Source organism: Vidua chalybeata, chromosome 5, assembly GCF_026979565.1.
Source record: "Vidua chalybeata isolate OUT-0048 chromosome 5, bVidCha1 merged haplotype, whole genome shotgun sequence".
NCBI lineage: Eukaryota > Metazoa > Chordata > Aves > Passeriformes > Viduidae > Vidua > Vidua chalybeata.
Genome location: NC_071534.1, coordinates 42857354 through 42878068, shown reverse-complemented (window position 1 = coordinate 42878068; position 20715 = coordinate 42857354). Strand labels below are relative to the sequence as shown.

The following is a 20715-nucleotide window of genomic DNA, read 5'->3' as shown; positions in this document are numbered from 1 at the left end:
TCTCATCTCTGCACTGACCATGTTCTTTGTTCTCTTGGCAGCAGTGGTTTAAGTATAAGCATGCATGAAGCTACTGCTTTTTTTTTTGTTGTTGTTGGTTTTTTTTAGTAATTGCAGAGATGCTTACATTTGTTCAGGTAAGGTAAGGGAACAGATGGGAATGCACTAATTCTGAGACTCCCATCAGGCAACAACAATCTTGTAGACAAACTATCTAATGATGTGTCCATGATGGTGTACAAATTACTAGACAGATGCATTATTTGGTACTGATGCTGCATCCCAGAGCTTCTCTCATTATGAAAAGCTAATGTACCATTTTTAAAGAAGAAAGTTAGATCAAGGTTCTGTTGATTTGATGTCATGCAGAGACCTGACAAATTCCTCTGTATAATTTCTTTCTCTTCATTTTACTCTGTGCAACTTTGTCATTTTGGGCTTACACAAGGCTGATTTATGGTGAATTTCTATGTTCCCTGAAATGCTGTGTAAAGGGAAGTAAGTAAGTAACTAGCAAGTAAAAATCTTCATATTAACCTATGCACCTGCCTTTCAGGTGGATTTTGATGATAAGCCTGACTCCTTGTTCTTCAAAGATGGGCAGCGAAGAATTGACTTTGTTTTGGTGTATGAAGATGAAAGTAAAAAAATGACTCATAAGAGGAGTGATCGTAAAAAGCAAAAGGTAAGTTATTTTTCATATATTTGGTGTTAGAGCTGTGGGCAGAAAGGACAGTGCCCTCACACAGAACAGCAATTGCTTTGTCTTATCCTCAGAGTACTCTTGGGAGCTGGGAGACTGAAGCCCGTCAAACTGAGCAGAGAACAGGGCTTGAGCTGCTAGACTGCTGTGTAGATGGGCAGAGCACTGCACATTGTGTCTGTCAGTGTGTGTTTGGTTACCTCAGAGCATCCTCCTGGGAGGCCACCCTTCAGAAGATGTGAGCAGGAAAATGCCGGTGTCAGGTTAGAGTTAGACACCAAGATCTTCACACTGGGAAAATTTTCTGTACCTACAGTGATTCAATTAGGCCCCTAATGGACTCTGATAATAAAATCAGAGTATTCATAGGAACCCAAAGGAACTGGCTGACCAATTGCTCCACTTCACAGTAACAGAGCTGCTGACATTCTTCTGACTTCTGATAATGTAGCTAAGTTGCTTAAGGGAAATAACTGTACGTCTTCCACCAGAATTTCTCCCTGTACAATTCTTTCCCTTGGCACTTCAGCAGCTTTACCCTTGCTAGAGACCTTGCAAAGCTTCTGACTCAAGCCAGTGATTTCTTGATGCTCCTTAACATTCACAGCTCCATAGCTCCTTAGTAACAAAGCACAATAGTAGATTAACTATTATTCTTTAATCATTTCAACTATTATTCTTTAATCAGTTCCATCAGAGGACTACATTCATTATGGCACACAGGGTCACAAAAACTCAGCCATGCCACTGAACTGTCTGAGAAATGAGCATGCCTAAGATTGTTCCCTTGGCATCTGTACTCCCCCACCCATCCACATCCTCCTCTGATTTAGTAATAATCCATGTTCTAGCAGCAACCTCTGGTAGAGACAGGCAGGGACAAAGACATCACTTAAAGCAGCTCATATACAAATAATAATTTGCAATTAGGAAATAGGAGAGTAGGAGTAAAAAGGCCTGTAGCTAAGTTGGTTGATACTCATTACACAGTGTTGTTGTTGGCATTAACAGGACAGCCATAAGGAATGTCGTTAGTAGGGTTTGAGGGAGTCCTGCCGTGGGTGGATGTTGTATTACACATGATCACAGGATCAGCAATATAAATTAATTGAAAGAGGTAATTAGACAAAAAAGCTGCCCCTTTGGAAAGAATTGTTTTTATCAATTAGCATTTTACGTTTATGTTTGTAATACTTGGCCATTGCCCAAATATATTAAAAATATAATGAGCATCTTTTCTAAGCAGTGATGGAAATTAAATGTGAGCAGTGGAGTAGTATTTTCAGTGCAGCGTTAATGTTAAGACATTAGCCAGAATGAAACCATTAATAGTTAGACTGGGAGATTGTGGGTAGGTGCTTGCATAAAAACTTTACTTTCCAAGGTCTTAGTTCCACAAAGATCTGCAGCCACGTTGACTCTGTGGTGTGCTGAGGAAGAGGAAGCAATCTACCTACACGCAACACATGTGAGGACAAGACCATATCAGACAAGTGACCAGATAAAGGGAAGACTGAGCGGCTGGGGAGCAGTTCTGTGGAAGAGGCCCCAGTGGTTTTTGTGGAAGGCAAGCTGAACAAGAGCCAGCTGTGCAGCCTGACAGCAAAGTGGCCAACAAAACCTGTACGGACAGAAGTACAGCCAGGAGAATGACACACAAGCCTAGGGTGACTGGGATGTGTCAGAATGAAACCAAAACCGGTACTTCCATGCATAAGTAGAAGCTGAAGCAACAGAGGGACTGTACATGTATACCTTATATCTGAGATTGAAATTAAGATGCCCAAGATATGCTCATATTTCATCAATGTTGGCGTAAAACCTACTTGATAGCTTGTCTTTACTGACATTGTTGTTTATTTGGTTGTAATTTTTTCTGAGACAAATGACTTCCACCCTTGTGATGAAATGCAACCAAAATAAGGAGCATTGCCATGTACAATCAGTTTTAAATACTGCATACATCACTGTCTAATCAATGATGAACTGAGAATGCCAAATTTTATAAGTAGCATCTTGTGTAATTCAGGGTGCTTTAAGCATGGATAAGTTCCTTGCCCATGCTACTCGTCCTTTGACTTCCCTGACAGTTTTACAGAGCTATTATCCAGAGCTTTATTGTGCACAGAATTTGGAAACTCCAGCTTACTGAAGTATAGAAGATTCAGTGAAGTCTGTTCTTGTAGGGTGACACCCTCAAATCACTGGAGTCAGGAGCAAGTTTTCCACTGGTTATGTGCAATGTTACCAGTCTGTGAAATCTAGAGATTTGTCACTGGGAAAAAATCTGTCTGACACACACAGCACCCCACTCAATTGCATGATATGGAAGTCACTTCAGAATTCAAATTATTAGTGGACATCTGTAGATTCCTGAAGTGAAATGTTTTGTGTGCTGCAGTGGGTGGGTTTTAATGATACATTATGAATGTGGAGGAGTCCCCAAATTCTTACTGAGTTTAGACAGAAGGATTTTAAAATCGGGCTACAACCTAGGTATCCAATTTACCGGATTCAGAGAAACAGGGCATAGATCCACATGTTCTTCTGCAGCAAGACAAGACTCAGATCCTGGGAGTATCATTGTATTGGATTTGAATGGCGTTCTGCTCTTTTTCTGAATAATTGGATAAATGTAATGGAATGGTCCAGCATTAGTTTATAGTAGTAAGCAATATTCTTGGGAAAATAGCTCAGAGGACAGCAGGAAATAAAACATGGGTGTGATTTGATAGAAGGGAAAAAAAAATGGGATTCTGAAGCTCTTGGAGATCCACAGGGCTTCTCTTATTTTCATCTGTTTCTGAAATCTGGTTTAGGGTAGGCAAACTAATGAAATGACAACCTCAGGGAAGTATCTAACATAATTTATGGATCCAAAAGCTAGTAGGTAAGTTTCAAAAATGCAGCTCAATTCAAACTCCAAACTTTTTAAAATTGGTACACAATTAATTTTGCAAGCACTAGCAAAAATAAGACTGCCAAGAGAAGATTCCAGAAACTGTACCTTGCAAGCAATTGAAATTCTTGCTCAAAGCATATCTTTTAAATCTACAATTTATGTACCCTATTTGTCAGGATAGCTTACCATCAGAATAGAATTTAAATATCACCAGTCTCTTTAGGAATGCTCCCAAATACCAGTTTCATCTGTTGAGGTCCTCAAGGAGCTCACTGTTGAAAGTCAAAGGATCAGGGCCAGAAAGGTAAATTCAAGATAAATCAATGCAGAATGTCATTTTAGTCCATCTATTTCCCCCCAACAGAAATAAACAGAAAGACTGACAGTAATTTAAATTGGAATATGGGCAAAACCTTCATTTCCAGCCATGAAGGAATTTGTGCTTCTCAAATAGATGTATTTTTTTTTTTTAATTGAATGAAACTATCATTCATGGAGAATATTACACACATCTCGTTGGGGTTTTTTAAATACAGTGTTACTGAGAACTTCAGCAGAGCTGGAGAACTTTGTTTTCATAAGCAAACGATGAATAGTTCCTGCCTCTATACTTGTCTAGTTCAGATAACCAACAACAATAAAACCACAAAAAGAAAAACCATGACCAAAAATAATCTTGGGTAACATTTCAAACAAGAATTATACTTACCCACTGCTTAGCATGTGTCATACCTGCAGTGAGAACAGCACTGGGTTTATGGGTAAAAGGGTATCTCTGTGCCATTTTATGCAGTGATTTGAGGCAGTAGAGAATGATAGGCTCTGCATGCCTGTGGTGTGCTCGGCCAACCTACTCAGGAAGTCTGATAAGCATGGAAGGGACCTTCGGCACTGGGAGGAGGGCAGCCACACCTGCCTTCATTTCAGCTGAATGGTTTGGTTTTGAAGCAGAAACTCACTGAAATAAAACCTCTGTTCCTGAGGCAACCACAAACCCAAATTTTACTACTTTGGAAGGAAGGATGACAGAAGAATATGAAGACAGATAGAAGGAGGGAGTTACTCTGCAGTTACTACATACATTTGTAAGACAGAAATGGGCCTTTCCAAACAGGTTGACTGGAAGCTGTTGTTGAGGGCAGGGCTAGACTGCAGTATTACCCAATTCTGTGTGGTCACAGATCAGGTTGCAAAAAACCATGAAGCTGGCTTAAAATCAAAGGGTATATCAGAAAATATGTATTTGGAGTTCTTTGGGTTTGCATTTTTGGAGGCTTATTCTCTATAGCATGTCTGTCGTCAAACAATTTTATGACTGTCTTAAAACATAAGGGAAAGAAGCTTACCAAGCAGAGCTTCTCAATCAATTAGTTTTCTGATGCTGAAAGCTGGGACTTTGAGGAAACCTTCCAAACACCATCAAAGAAACTGTGAGGCAGCTAATATTGATACAATGATCCTCTTCACTCCCTTCAGCTGTTTTCCATAGAGGAGGCTTTGGGCCTCATGTACTTTCTCTTATTGACTGTGATTTATCTGCCTGTCAGGTAAGGCAGAGGAGGCTATTCAAGCTCTCTTTTTTGTTAGGATTTTTCCCCTGAACCCACATGGATATTGTGGTAGGGAACTTTTCTCTTTGCACAAAAGAAACTTAGCAAAGATATGAGTTGGTGTTGTTCTGTCACTGTAATCAAAGCAAGTCTTCCCTACCATTTACAACACACAGGGGGAAAAGTGCTACTGGTCTGCTACCAATTTCCAGACCCACAATCTTGTTAATCTCCTCAACTTGGCAAGACAATCACTAGAAACTGAAAGCACCGTGGTGAAAAAGCAGCTCACAAGAGCTGATCCTTCCACATGTCTGTAATACTTGGCATTTACTTACATTCTGCTTTCATTTTCCTAAGACTGTGTATGATTATGCATCCTAGATGTCTTAGTCTATTGACTAGCCATTCAATCATCAAAACCTGTGTCAGATTTAGATCAGCAGCATCACCATGATTACATTATTATTGCACCTTAGCCTTGCAGGTAGCTGAGCAAAATGCCAGATACTAAAATAAACTTTGGATGGTCTCCACCTTCCAGCCTAATAAACTGTTATATCTATATACTGTATTCCCCAGTCAATGCAAAACCACTATAGACTCCTCTGGGTAAAAGTCTAGCTCCTCCATAGATCATTATATGCATAATTCAATCATTTATATAAAATAGCAAAGCCCCTAATTAGCAAAGCCTCCCAGAGGCTTTGTTTCTCATGATTTGAATTTATGCATTATTAGAAACCTTAATATTGTCAACATTCATCTAAGATGTTGAGAGCAAAATTAATTTTGGGAACTCCTTGCCATAATCAATTATTAAAGGAATCTGATTAAAAGTTTTTTAAAAATAGTATTAGATTTCTACAAATGAGAATTGTTCTGCATCTGGTTTTATGCTATTTAGAAAGAAAATGAAACAGACATTTAGCCCCCTGCCTGTTTTATTTGATGGAACAAAGCAGAACTTGGGTTGAAATACTTTCATGACTGAGTAGTATTCACTTTAGAAACAACCACATGAATATGGAAGAAGCAAAGAGGTGGGATGAAATGGCAGAAGAGTTACTACTAGAGTGACAAACTCCTGTGTGTTGTGTATTGCATATATTAAAGAACTGGTAAGAGGGCTGAGTTTTGATAAAACAAAAATTGCAGAGGAAATCATTATATAGTTTACTTAGACGCTAAGGTGGCTGAAAATCTTTAAGGAGACTGGAGAACAGTATTATCTATGAAATAGTCAATATCTTGAAAATGCAAGAGAATATATTACTGCAAGACAAACACTCATTCACATTTGTGATTTTAAGTTAGAGCTGTCAGTACAACAAAGATAATTAGACGTACACATCATAAATGTCTGTATTACACACACACACACATATACAAGAAAAAAATATAAACAGCATTATACTGTCACCAATAGCCAACTGAATTCCTGAGACATGGAGAGTGCTATCAAAGTCTGGGTTTGTGTTTTTTTCCTGAAAAAAGCAAGGAATAAGGAGAAAAGTGGTAAGTATCGATGAGAGAAAAAAGAAAGCCAGATTGAAATATTTGGCTCTTCTTGTGCCTAGCTTGAGTAGAAGGTGATATTCAAAGGAAAAAAAAAAAAAGACAGAAAACCCAAAACAGATAAGAAAAATACTTTTTCACAAAATATGAAATCAGTCCATTGAGATCATTTCCACATGCAGCTGCTGCAGCTGAGAACTAACGAACTATAAATGGGGTAGGCTGTTCATATTGTTATTCACTTCTATATTTATTAATTTCAAGACTTGCTAGAGTTTTGGAAAAATAACATTTTCTTGTTTGGGGACTTATAACCATCTTAAAATATTCAAGAACTGGATGAAACTTATTTGGGTATATAACTGACCTATTCCTGTGGAACTTCTGAAGATTTTTACCCATTTGCTGAAGCATCTTTTTGCCCCTAGAGTGGGTGAGCCTTGAGTCTAGCCCTGAGGACCACTTTCTACATACCTGTCAAAGTTCCCAAGACTTCATCTAGAGGGTCATTCATTGACTCTGGTTGCTTACAGTAGCAACAGGTCTGGATCCTGTGCACAGGTCTTAAGGCAGCTAGAATTGCTATAGAGAACCACATGACAAAAAGCACTGGGTCCTTCTTCTTTAGGTTCCTGTAGTGGGAGATGCCAATTCTTTTAAGCACATATTAATCAACAAATAAATTGGCCAGTAGCATTAAAGGAATCTGGGAGTAAGAAAGTAGTATCCCCAAGTCACCCTGAGAACCTCACTGCAGCCCTAGCCTAACCTGGTACAGGAATAAAGCTCTCAGTCCCCAGTGCATTAAATTCATCTTCTTCTGCTCACTTAAGAGCCCCAGCCCCAGCTGCCTACAGGTGCCCCCCATTACCCAGGCTGGTATTTTGACATGCAGTCTGTAGTTCAGGGAGAGCTGGCTACCCTTGACTCATATAAACAAACAAATCATTGAGAAACTACCCAGTTGGTGCAGATAGCTTTTAAATTTGATTGCTTCACATGAAGTTTCAAAATTTCTTGTAAATCCCTTATGGAGTTGTATGTTTTGTATTTGAGGGGAAAGGGGATGTTTCTGTGTCTCTTGGGAGGAGGTCATTTGTATGGAGAAACAGATTCAAGATTAGAAAGACATTTCAGGTTTTTTGTAACTCACTATCTGCCCAGTGCTGGTAACTATGAAATGAAATTAAAATGATCCAGTAAAAATTTGATTATTACTGAGAAAAACTTGTGTCCTTCTGGGGACATTAAATGCTCCTGGAATAGCACCGCTGACTCTACAAGTGCTACAGCTCTCAGCTTCTTCTTTTGGGGATGTAGTCCATGGACTAAAATATATTGGGATACTACAGTTTGAATCACTGTGTGAACTCGTATGATTACTGTGAAAGCATGAAGTTACAGGTTTCTGGAAGGAAAGTGGGGTGGAAAGCATTTGAGATGAAGACTTTCTAAAGGAAGATTAATGTAGTTCGCTTAGTGACTAAAGGTGAAAGAGATCAAAATTTCAGGAGTAGATTTAAAAATTTTCAAAATTTGAGTCACACTTACCCCTCTGTAATGTACCAGAAACTGAGAGGATAAGTCCTCCACAATAGCATCTGAGGGCAATATTGCATATCCGACAAAAAAACTGATCCAGATTAATTAGTAGGTAGGACTGTATGCATCACCACAGTAGCTATCAAGTGGGGTATAGAGATAATATAATTATGGTTTCGGGAGGCAATTCCATTTTTCTATGCATACATATTTGTGAAATTTGGAACAGATGTTTTACAGTGTTCAATATCTTTTAACAGAGGAAGAGGCAAGTATATGAATCAAACCTGATAAACAATGGCTTGCAACTAGAAGCGACGAGGTCGGTGAGTACTATTCTCTGTGTGAATGGCTGTTCTGAGAGCAGAGCTGCCCCTGTGGGATTAAGGAAACTGGATATATAAATTCACTGCAAGATTTCTCTCCCCTCAAGAAAAAAAGGCCTACCTTTCTTCTGTTAGCAGTGTCTTTGTGATCTGATGCAAAATCTTTTTTTAATTTATGTCTGCTCCTTCCTCTGCAAAATAAAAGATGGGAAGCTGGAAGATTACATCATGAAGCTGGGAGATTACATAGCTCATGTTTGCTCAGAGCTTGGAAGATAAAAATTACGGTCTGTACCCTGCAGAGAGGTACTTCCCATACTCTGGCTGTGTAGTACAGGTGGGAAGCCAGTGTGTGTGTCTGGGGCAGAATGCCTCTGCCAGAAGAGCAATGCAGGGCTCCTGCGCATGACTCTGCTTCTCGAAAGGCTGTGATGTTGCCTGCAGGCAGTTCAAGAGCACTGTGGCAATGCACACCAGCTGCAGAGCTGCTGGCTCTGGCAGTGAGGGTTACAGCCCCTCCAAATGCCTTCTCTTTCTTCCTACCCTGCAGGGCAGCTGTGCCCCATCTGTGTCTCCCTCTCCAGGACAATAATTTCCAGTCTAAATTTGTTGTTGTTTGGTAGTCTATAGTGAGCTTCAGAAATGGTCACTTTGCCCCTTCCTCCCAAATTAGACTCAGAATCTATGGCATCACAGTATTTATTTGTCTGCAGTGAGGGCTCCTGCTACATGTCCAAGAATGCAGTCTGGTTCTTCACATTCATAAGTAAATGCTTGCTGTCTGGAAGGCTGCTGCAGACTTGGTGTGATAGTTACATGTTGCAGTCTTCAATAGTTCTGCTGTGATTATGACTGAAAAACATTTGGGACATTTCCCCAGGATGGATCAGGTATCTGACCAGTGCTCCTGAGCCAATGAGCTACATAAAGAAATTTCATGTGGCTGACACTCACTAATGCAGGGCAGCAGTAGGTCTACAGGTCACGTGTAGACAGGAGGAGGAGGAGTGGCTGTCAGGGCTCCCACTGCATACTGCTGCTGGTTCGGGCATTCCACTGGGAGCAAATGTGCCACATGCTGTCTTTTTCAGCAGTTGTATCTAATTTCCCTTTCCCTCTCCCAATTCTCTCTAGGAAGCCTGGAATTCTTGTTGCCCAGGAGCACCATGAGTGCCTAGCCTGCTCCCATCACACTGGGGTTGTAACTGAGCTGCCTGGGAGTTACTGTCAGCTGCAGAGCTGTGCCTGCCCTGTCAAACTACAAGTAAAAAGAGTCCTAATGACCCAGTATGGGCAAAGTGTTACACTTAAATTTCTTTGTAAAATACTTTGCAGAGATGTAAACATTAAGCATTAAGTGAACATTTAGCTGCCTTTTCTTATATACCGTTATATGCCTTCATCTGCCTGAGTGTTTCTTCATGTCAGCGCTTTTACAAAAGCCAATGATATATTTGCAGGGATGGACAATGAATGCAACTTTGACTAGGTCACCTATGAGCTGTAAAGAGAAAGAAAATTCTAGATAGTTCAAGAGTTGTTAAGATGAGAAGTCGTTTGCTTACATCCTTCTTTTCAATATTCTTTCATCTCAGGTTTTGGATGAGAAACTTATTTTTGTGAAAGTGCATGCACCTTGGGAAGTGCTGTGCATGTACGCTGAGGTTATGCACATCAAAATGCCCCTGCAACACAATGACCTGAAAACCCGAGCCTCAGCTTTCAACTGGTTCAGTAGACTCTTCAGGGTGGATGAAAATATCATCAAACCTGAGCAAGAGTTTTTCACTGCCCCTTTTCAAAAGGAACATTTGTCCAACTTCTATATCCAAGACAAAGACACATTTTTCAATCCTGCAACTAGAAGCCGAATTGTAAGTCTATGGAGTATTTCTAGCATTTACCCATAAAAAGAAGCTATTCCTTTTATCAAATCAGTGTAATTGCCTTCATTAAAACATCCTAAAAAATTAAAAATGTTTGAGATGCAATAGTCCTGTGTAATTTATGAAATAGTCTGGGCAATCCAGAAGGAAAACGTTACTTATATTTATCCTATCTCTCTTCCACCTGAATTTAAAGGAGGGATTTTAATGGTTTGTACACCCTGTGCAATTAATTTTGTTTACACTGCTCACTCTTTCTTAACTTTATTGTATGTTGAGACAGGTATAGCTGTATATGATTTCTTTCAGGTTGCAAGGACACAAAAATATTTTTTTTAAATTTCAGGTTCATTTTATCCTGTCCCGTGTAGAATATGCAACAAAAAATAATGTGAAAAAGTTTGGCATTAACAAATTACTGGACACTGGAATCTACAAAGCAGCATTTCCCCTTCATGATGTAAGTCCGGTGCTTGTAACTAAATTGCGCTTTGAAATAGAGGTCTGAACTATATCTATATATATATATATCCTCTAGGTATATCAAAGGATTGAAGCACTATTCATTGCCTTTTTCTTGGACTGATATATCTACATAGAAGAATAGGATGTGGTTTTGCTAAAGAGATTTTCTTCCAAAGCACTGTTGCTTAAAAATATATTTCTATAGATGAAAAACAATATATTTCACTTGAGAGTTCTCTTAAACTTGTATTTTCTGGGAGAGGTATTTCAGTGAAGTACCTGGACTGAGAGATAGTTTCCATGATACACTGCATTATCAGTCCTAAATCAATGTTTCATTAGTATGCAATTTTCCAATATTAAAATTCCTATCAACACTGTTGATAAAGATGTAGACTACAAATCTCATTTTAGGATGTGTGAAAATCTTGCACAGTGAGGAAATGGTCCCTTGGTTCCCAAACATTGCAGCATACATGCATGAGACTCAGGTTTCTACAGGAAGACTCTGCCGAGCCAGTCCAATGCCTCACAGGTGTTGTCAGAATCTTGCAGAAAAAAGCTTCACTGGTTTCAATTTCACCTCACAATAATAACAAATCCAGCTTTTGCAGCTACACTTGTGAAGCTTTTTAAATTATATTATTTGAAAGTTATACTGATTTTTTTTTGTATGCCAAGGCTAGCAATAGCACAAAAAAAAACTATCAAGGAGAAAAAAATCAGATTTCATAATATTTGACAAAGAAAAAGCTCCATGTGAGGCTGTGAATGCAAAGTGAGCAAAAACTATGGGCTGATTTTCTGTATTCTATCTATTGCATAACCACAACATCCCAACTTGTCCCCCTCAGAGCCACCATTCTGTGTCCAAGGTGTGTTCTGTCGAGGAGACATTGAGATCATGGGAGGTCAGGAATGATAACTACTTCAGCTGCATGGACTTGGCTTAAAATATTTAGGAGGCCTCCAAGGTTTTCAAAGAAATTTTTAAGGCAGAATCAAGACAAACCATGTTTCTTGTAAGTAATCAAAGCTTTACAGAATAGAATTCATATAATTTGTGACTAGCCATTTTTAAGGTTTCCTTTTAAAGATTTAAATCATGCCTTGCAGGCTATTTCTATCATGGCATGGGGAATTTGGACTCAGTATGACTAGTAATTAATGACTGTCTTTTTATACAGTTGAAATTATACATAATAGCTATACTGAAAATTAAAAGTAGCCGATAGATTTCTACAAATATTACTCATGTTGTTGCATCACAGATATAGAATGGAAAATGTCTCAAACAAAACAGGTTTTATTGAAATAGGTTTTTTATAGCCTACTAGGAAATACAAAGATTATCTCCATATGAACTCTCTTTTAAATTTAAAACAGAGACTAGAGGCCCTGGATTTTTCCCTCAGTCTTTCCAGCCTGTATTCTAGTACAGTATTATTTTGAAGCAAAGCATGTGTAGCATGTTAATGCTACTTAAAATCCATTTTAGTTCAGTCCTGTTCTCTAATTAGAATGGATCCTTTTTTATTTTCTATTCTTAAGTGCCAAGGCGCTGACATGTGCTTAGATTAAGTTCATGATGAGTCCTTGCTATTTTCAGCTCACATATGTATAGCATTTACTTTAGCATTCAGTGCCTTTCTGACAATCTTCTGAATTCTGGTGTGCTCTAAGAGCTGCCTGATTTCCTAGCTTGCAGTAAGACTGTCTAAAAGCTCCTCCAGACTCTATCTTTGTGGCATAGAGATTGTCTATAGAGATGAGAGATGAGCTGCACTGGTTAGATTTTAGTGCTATCTTCTCACGCTTATTCTGTTCTGCAGTCAAGTTTTAGGCACCTGTCAACTGATCCCAACTGCCCAAGTGAACGATATCTCCTCTACAGAGAATGGGCTCATCCTAAAAACATTTTCAAACTGCAACCCCTGGATTTCATCAGGTTGGTGTAACTGGCATTGGACCAATGCAGGGAGAATGAGAAATCTACCTAATAGGTCTGGTTTTGGGGAAGTCAAAGAGACACAGGTCAGTTCTGAGGAAAGATACATACACCCAGATCAGCTCATGCACAGGAGCATATTTTGAGATTGGTTTCATGATAAGCTGATTTATGAAAAGGCAACCACTTAAAATTTTTCTTTGCGAGGCATGATCTTTTTCTCTTTTTCCTGTTTTCCCCCCATTTCTGTCCTTTTACAAAAGCATGCAATACTACTTCAATCCCAAAGTTGAAACCAGAGGACTATTACAATATGGATTGGCATTAAATGTGTGAAATGAAGAGCCATTTGAAACAAAAATGCAAATTTACTAGCATTTCAGAAAAAAAAAAAAAAACCCACACCTTTCTCCTCCACAGGAAATACTATGGAGAGAAAATTGGCATCTACTTTGCTTGGCTGGGCTTTTACACAAATATGTTGACTGTGGCTGCGGTTGTAGGAGTTGGCTGTTTTCTATATGGATGCCTGAAAAAGGACAACTGCACATGGAGGTATCTGATCAGGCCTGGTTTAATATCACATACAATTTTGATCAGTCCTGTACACAGGGGGACAGTACAGGGTTTGCAAGACACTGCTTAATGAAGGAGGCAAAATTAAAGGGCCCAAGAGCAACTGCTATGGTGTATTTGAAGGCAAAGGCATAAAATATTAGATAAATAATGGATATCCATGGACCATTACAGTGATAGATGTCTAGGAGTTTGCTATTTCATAATTTTATTTATATTTTGCATGAGGTTCACCATACCTAGTGTAGAAACACAAAGACAAGAGTGATAATCAGAAGTCAATACAAACTGCCATAATACATCATTTTCACTGTGGTAATCCTTACACTAGATACCCAAAGACTTTAAAAATTTCTTTCCTTTAATTTGGGAAAATATATGAAGACCAACAGCACAGGGGCCTTCAGCTGCTTAAGGTACCTTGGAAGGCAAGGCATAGCCATGACACAGATTCTCTCATCAGAATACAACAAAATTCAATTATGGCCAAATGACCCAGGGGAAAAAAAATAATGGCATTGTGTCAAAGGACCATCCAGTTGTATAACCCCTCCTGGAAGGGTGTTCACATTCCATGCTGAAGGGCTATTCCACAGCTCCACTCCTGTGCCCAATTTATACCCATTTAGCTTTTTGCCAGAATTATAATTCAGTTAAACAGCTCAGCTCCCTCCCTGGTGTTTACCCCCCTGATGTAGGTTTACCTACCTGTGTAGGAAGCCTCCCCCATGCTGGGTTAGTATGTGTAAGATGGTGGCTCCTTTGCCATCTCTTAGGAAACAGATCTGCAAACCCATGAGTCCTTGCGGCAGCTCCCCTCTGTACAATTTCCAATCTGTTCATGTTTAGGAGACCACAGGGACGAGGAAGTCCTTTGGACTCTGCAGCTATTCCTTGTTCTGCTAGGTTGTGCTGGTCTTCCTTCTCCCTTCAAACTTGCTACGATAGCATGTGTGAGCATGCAACTGTGGGTTTCCTACTGAAGACAGCGAGGTCTTTTAAGAGCTTTTTTATTTTTAGTGTGGGCAGTTTTGAGAATTACCACCACATACAAGGGATGGAAATTATTTTCCTCATGTGTCATCCATTTTTGAGATGAGGACTATGAATGGAAATGGGGATATGTTGCCAGGGCAAGGGGTGGGGGTGGAATTCTTGAGTGCAGATCACTGGTAAATTATTCCTTAATTCCCCGAGATTATTGCACTGTCTTCATGTGTGAAAAAGGACTAAAGAATTTAGTGTTGGTGAGTGACTGACTAGTTTTGTTTTTAGCCAAGAAGTATGTGACCCCAACATAGGAGGTAGTATCATAATGTGCCCTCAGTGTGATAAAGAATGTACCTACTGGAACCTCACCATCACTTGTGAATCATCCAAGGTAACTACATTTACAGCTTGTAGACACACTTTTGAACTTTAGCTGCACTTTCTCTACTACTACATATAAAACAGTGTTCGTCCTCCGTTAGCGTTCTGCAGAGCTGCTAAAGATGTGCAAATAGTTGTTCCTTTTGATACAGTGACTCAACTTCAAAAAGATAAACCAACATTAATTGCTCCAATTTGATCTAAGATGAAAAATTTAGTCTTTTTTATTTCACATTACTGCCGATATTTGATAGGAGAATAAAATGTTATTTCAATTGAAAATTGGTTTCATTTGGGGGTACTTCTTTTTGAGGGAAGGAAAGATTCAGTTAAAGCCTTGATTCAGTAACTCTGAATCAATTTTTCTAAGGAAACATTTAAAGCTTGTTTTGACATTTCTAATTTCTGCCTCCTCCCTGCATGAAGAAGTTATCTGGATCTATGCCTTGAATTTGATCTGTGTTGCCAAGGAGAAGATGGGTACAAGGAGAGGCTCATGGCTATGACAGAAGCTGTCACACAGCCATGTCCTGTTGTCTGCTCTTTATTCCTGTCAAAAGGAACCTCACTTTCTTTCCCCATTACCTTGTCTCACTAAGCTAATGTTAGCCTTTCATCATTCCTCTCCATAGATTCAGTCCCAAAACTGCAATTTTTCAGCTACTCATCAAAAATATTTTGCGCGACTTTAATGTGTTCCATATCAGCATGCTTACACGGTACAAGAAATAAGATTGCAGGGAAAAGGCTATAATGGGAAAAAAAAAAAAAAAAAAAAAAAAAAAAAAAAAAAAAAAGGAGATAGTGACCACAGAGGTATTTCATCAGAGTGTGGTTTTACTAACTAACTTATTTGTTATCCTGCTTATGAGAACCAGATGTGCCCATGGCCTTAGTGGCTGTACTAACAATCCATAATTCTATCCTGAGTTCCCAGACCAGAAGCACTGTTCTTCCTCTTAGTAAGCAACAGATGGAAGGAAGTTTGATAGCACACCATTTTACTATCCCTTATAATGCATATATGGCTTTTATTTTTAATTCTGAACTTGGCATTTAATTTCCTTGATTTACCGGAAAGTGGTGTGCATGAACAGACATTGAGGAAGCACTATCCACAAGGGTTGTTATGACACAAAAACTGAAAATCGACATTTTCAGTAAGCAGCTTCTGAGTTCTGTTCTGGGTTGGTGTAGAAGAATAAAAATGGTTGGTTATATTTTAAGACTTTTTTTTCTTTTCCACTTTTCCAGAAACTCTGTATATTTGATAGCTTTGGAACACTGGTATTTGCAGTATTTATGGGAATATGGGGTAAGTCAATTTCAACAACTGTGGTTTGTTATCTAATTTTGGCCGAGCCTCCAGCATCAGCCAAGAAAACGTGGATAAATTTGCACTGACTTAATTTGCTAGCATTTAGGAATTCACTGGAAAGTAGTTCCATAGAAAACAAGCACATTCACAGGAACTCACCATAAGCAAACAAAAAATTGTTGTCTTAAAAATTAGTCTTCAGTATCTTTCTGTTTTGATGACTTGAAGAAAAGTCTGAGGGAGGTGGTTAAGACTGCCACATGCTCATCCAGCAGGAGCCAGCCACATGCTTAAGTATATCTGTCAGAGGAGCTGGGGCTTTTTCCCAAAGACTTGTGGAGATGCTTGTGCTATTAACAGCTATGTAACTGCACAATGTAATTTAAAAATAGTAATTTGTTATATTTCCCAGGAACTTTTTCATTCTCTCTTTATTTAAGAAGCTGATTGTAAAAAGTGCGGTAGCTTACAAGCACTCAGTTTATCTTTTAGCAGAGTAAATGTACATGAAACCAGGATGTTTCCCACACCTGAAAACACTTGGTGCTATATTCAAGGCAAGGTTTCTTTTCCTAGAAGCAATTTATTTTATTAATATTAGCAGCTTTGTTAATTGTCTTTTATTGCAGTGTCTTACCCAGTAATTATGGAAGTTCCATGTTAGGTCTGCATACCAGGTGCTATAGAGAATGTATCTTATGTAATATTTTAAATTCATATATAGGCTGACAAGAATACAAAATTTGCTTTCTTTGTAAAACATACTGTATTTTTATTTCCCTATGATGATCTAAAGTGCTTCAAAATAACTCTTGCTTTAAAGAAATGAAATGTATAACTTCAAAAAGAAGCTTTTTTTCCAAAACATATGCTGAAGTCAAAATACCAGCAGGGAATTCACTAAATTAAAAGTTATTAGAAGTTTGATACTAATGTAATCTTCTCCCATCACATCAAGAGTTAATTTATTGGCAATTTGGTTTTTAATTAAAATTGTGCTTCCTGTTTTGAAGAATGGTTCCAGGAGCAATAATTACAAAGTTAAGCTTCATGGTTATAGAGATGGCTGCAAGATCTATTAGTATTCTTGTTGTAAGTCCACTATATAAAGAGGTGAATTATATTACAGAAATTCAACCAAAATTGTACTGAATCCAAATGACCCCTAGTCCTGGTGTAATTCCAGCTGTAATTTTCATCTTGCTCTATTATTTTTTTAGACCCCCTTGTCCAAAACAATTAAAATTAATACTAGACTCTTAGACATATTATTGCATCATTATCATCAATACACTTCTAATAAGTGCATATTTTCTTGTGTGTATTCATTCAAAAATCTTAAAGCACCATAAAACACCAGGGAATTTGGCCTCAGGAGTTGGCCCTTTTTATACATTAATTCTCCCTTTGCTGGTAAGACTAGACTGGCAAAGGTCATGAACAAGAGGCAGCTTCCACTTCACTTGCTCCCATTCCTGGATCCCCTCCCTGAGCAAGGTCAGTTAAACCAAGAAATGTTCTCTAATGGAGGCACTTCTTCTCAGACCTTGGTGACACAGCTTCAGAGGCAGAATACCTGGGCCAGCCTGAAGGGTAGTGTTGAGGGACACAAAAAAGGGACACCATTCAATATGACATGAAATGACTGCTTTGATCTTCTGATTCTGAAATGTCATTTGTTTCCACTGTTGAAACAATCTTGCTTCAAAATAAAAGGAAAATGGCAAATCTAGGAGGAGCTCCTTTCCTGCTCTGAAAGACACAACACAGCTAATAGGGGGCTGGGAGAGTTGTCCCTGTGTTATGTACCCTTCTGTCACAGTTAGCACGTGAGGCTATGACCACAGAAGGAGTCCCTGCACTTCTGGGCTCTCCAGCAGCAGCTGAATTTGCAGCTGGAACAAATCAGTCTAGCCAGTAGATCCTGTGATTTGGGCTGGGCAGCAATTAAAGGAAGACTAATGTCCTTGCTCTGCAGGAGAAAGCAGATGAGACCCTCTGGGTCCACTGCTTGCAATGTCCTTGCTGCTTCTAAGCATGAAGGAGTGGAGAAGTCCTTGAGAAAGCAGCCCCCAAGTAATCAGGGGAGCAAGGTTTTCTGGAGTTTTGCATTTGCAGGTGCCAAGGTCATCTCATAGCCCAGCCCATGGAGTTTCCTGGCTTTTAAATGTTTCAGTTTGGGATTTTTCAACCACACCTGATTTTAGGCATAACCTTTAATGTTTGGACTTGTAACTGCATGCTGCTGAGGTTTCATCATTCAGAATGAAAGGCCAAACTAGTAAAAAAAAAATCCAATTGTAGGGTTAATTACTCCCAGACAATGAGAGCAATGAGAGTGCAGTGATTGGATACTACTTCTCCTGGAAATAGTGCTGCAGAGCCACACCACTCATTTAATCTGAGACTGCACCCTCTTCAAGAATGAAGCATCCAGGTGTGTGCCAGGGAGCATGATATTGACACCCAGCATCCTGAGCTCCTCCCAGCCTTTCCATCTGGGTTTGTCATTGCCTCTGATGCCAGATCTGCCTGCATAATGTCTTGGGACAAGGTAATGAGTTTGGCTGGATTCATGTTTAATCGTTACCGCTTAGGCATCTGTGTACCTGATCCCTCAGCAGTTCCAGCTGCAGCAGCACGTTCCAGGGAAACAGCTGGCCCAGCCAGCCCATGCTGTACAAAAGAGCTGCAGTCTCTTCAGTTTTGTGCTAGCAGAGGAGAAAAGACGGCTGCTTTTAAGCAGATTTACCTGAAAAAACACTGTGTTTGTAGTCTGCAAATTGATAACTTGTCTACACAAAAATTGCAGTGTGAATGAGCATTAGCTCTTCCCTCGGATAATTTTTAGCATACTGAGTTTAATTTTTCTAGAAGTCTGCACTTTCGGGCATTTTGTCTTCACCTATTCAATTTAGTTTCTTAAATATCCCATGTTAAACTTTTTCAAAGCAGTCTGTAATAAAAAATCCAAAGTGCTATTTTGGCCTTAGGCAGAAAGAAAATACATAAAGTATATACATTCTTTAGCATCTGGTTTCACTACCATTTACCTCAGGTTTGTCATATTAAAGTACATATTCATCCAAAATCATAACTGCATTAAGGAGTAGATCCAGTTGTTTTTGCCATTGCATTAGCTAATAAAGGTTTTATTCCATGTCTGTGATAAGCTGTATGGAATACTGAGCCATGTGTTATAGCCCAGAGGGGGCAAGTAGTATCCAGTACTTATTGCTAATTTTGTCTATCATTTGGATAGTTACTTTTTTTTTGGAGTTTTGGAAGCGACGGCAGGCTGAACTGGAGTATGAATGGGACACAGTTGAGTACTTAGAGCAAGAAGAGCAAGTTCGCCCAGAATACGAAGCTCGCTGCACTCATGTAGTGATGAATGAAGTCACACAGGTAAGGAATATTTTGACAACTGGTGATGGTTACTGCTGTAGGCAGACATATGTATGCCTACTGCTGTAGGCAGACACTGCTCACATGTTGTGAGCAGACACTATGAAAATGGTGAATCAGGACTTTATAAATCAGCAGTGCCTCAAATTGATAAGCTGGCCTGAAAACATTGACTTGATAAAGTACAGATGCAGGGAGAGGAATTGATATCTAACTGAAAGCACTTTAAAGTAGTTGCCTGTTTGAGGACACTGCGCTGCTGAGGTTCCTCTGTCTTAAATAAACAGAAGTAGGCATCATCCCCAGCTTAGAAGACTAAGTCTACTTTATTAAATCCCCCAAGAAATTATTAATTGTTGCTGCCAGAGGCCAAGATCACAGAGCATTTGCTATCTTTACCTAGGAATGCATCAGGAAAAAAAGGTGAATAGAGGGAAACAATGTATTATTATATATGATGCCAGGAATGTTTTTAACCGAAGATGTTTTTGTTTGAAGCATGTATAAATAGCTATTGTTGCTAAGTGCATACGGATGAAATTATGATTAATAACAACAAACTTGCAGAGATAAAGATAAACCTCATTTCAGTGAAAGGATTCATATTTATGAGGATCTTAGTTTAGATTTCTGTTTATTATACATTTGAGTAGCTTTAGCTTCAGCGGCTTACTCAAGTTCAGTTTCACTTTTTATTATTCTCTGTCAATAGATTACTCTGTCTTTTATCTAATCATTTACACTGCTTTCACATTCCATCCACGTTATACTAATGTTTATTAGAGGGCACTTGAAAAGTTTCAAAATTAACTGCCATAGTTGAAACTATCCTGTATAGTCTTCTTTTTAATATCTTGTACTATCAAAAAACTCATCCTGTTTAAAAGCTTATAAACCAATGCCACCTTGAATATATAAAGTCATAGCTAGAAAGTTCCTTTCAGACAGTTCAGAGTGAAGAATATGCTAAAATATTTTATTTTGATCCTCAGAGATTCTTTAAAGACTCAGTGAATTTTCACAATACCACATTGGGGTAGTAATTTTCCTTGGGGAAGCCATCCCATTATTCGTATGGAATACATTGAGAAATACAGAGATCAAGGACCAAAATTTTAGTGCCTGCTAAATTTAGCCATTGAAGTTTGAAAGATAATGAACTTGGATGCCATGATCAGCCAAGAAGGATGGGCCCATTCAAA

At 38.8% G+C, this 20715-nt stretch overlaps 1 protein-coding gene across 1 annotated transcript in view; it reads left to right on the top strand.

The window, feature by feature from the left end:
- ANO6 (anoctamin 6) overlaps window positions 1–20715 on the top strand; it is a 44744-nt gene that overhangs the window by 8588 nt on the left and 15441 nt on the right. Inside the window, exons 3-11 of the mRNA XM_053943548.1 lie at window positions 557–685; window positions 8476–8541; window positions 10137–10415; window positions 10774–10887; window positions 12725–12840; window positions 13261–13395; window positions 14692–14797; window positions 16042–16102; window positions 19368–19513. Of these exons, the coding sequence (XP_053799523.1) occupies window positions 557–685; window positions 8476–8541; window positions 10137–10415; window positions 10774–10887; window positions 12725–12840; window positions 13261–13395; window positions 14692–14797; window positions 16042–16102; window positions 19368–19513 (1152 nt within the window). The remainder of the gene's footprint in view (window positions 1–556; window positions 686–8475; window positions 8542–10136; window positions 10416–10773; window positions 10888–12724; window positions 12841–13260; window positions 13396–14691; window positions 14798–16041; window positions 16103–19367; window positions 19514–20715) is intronic.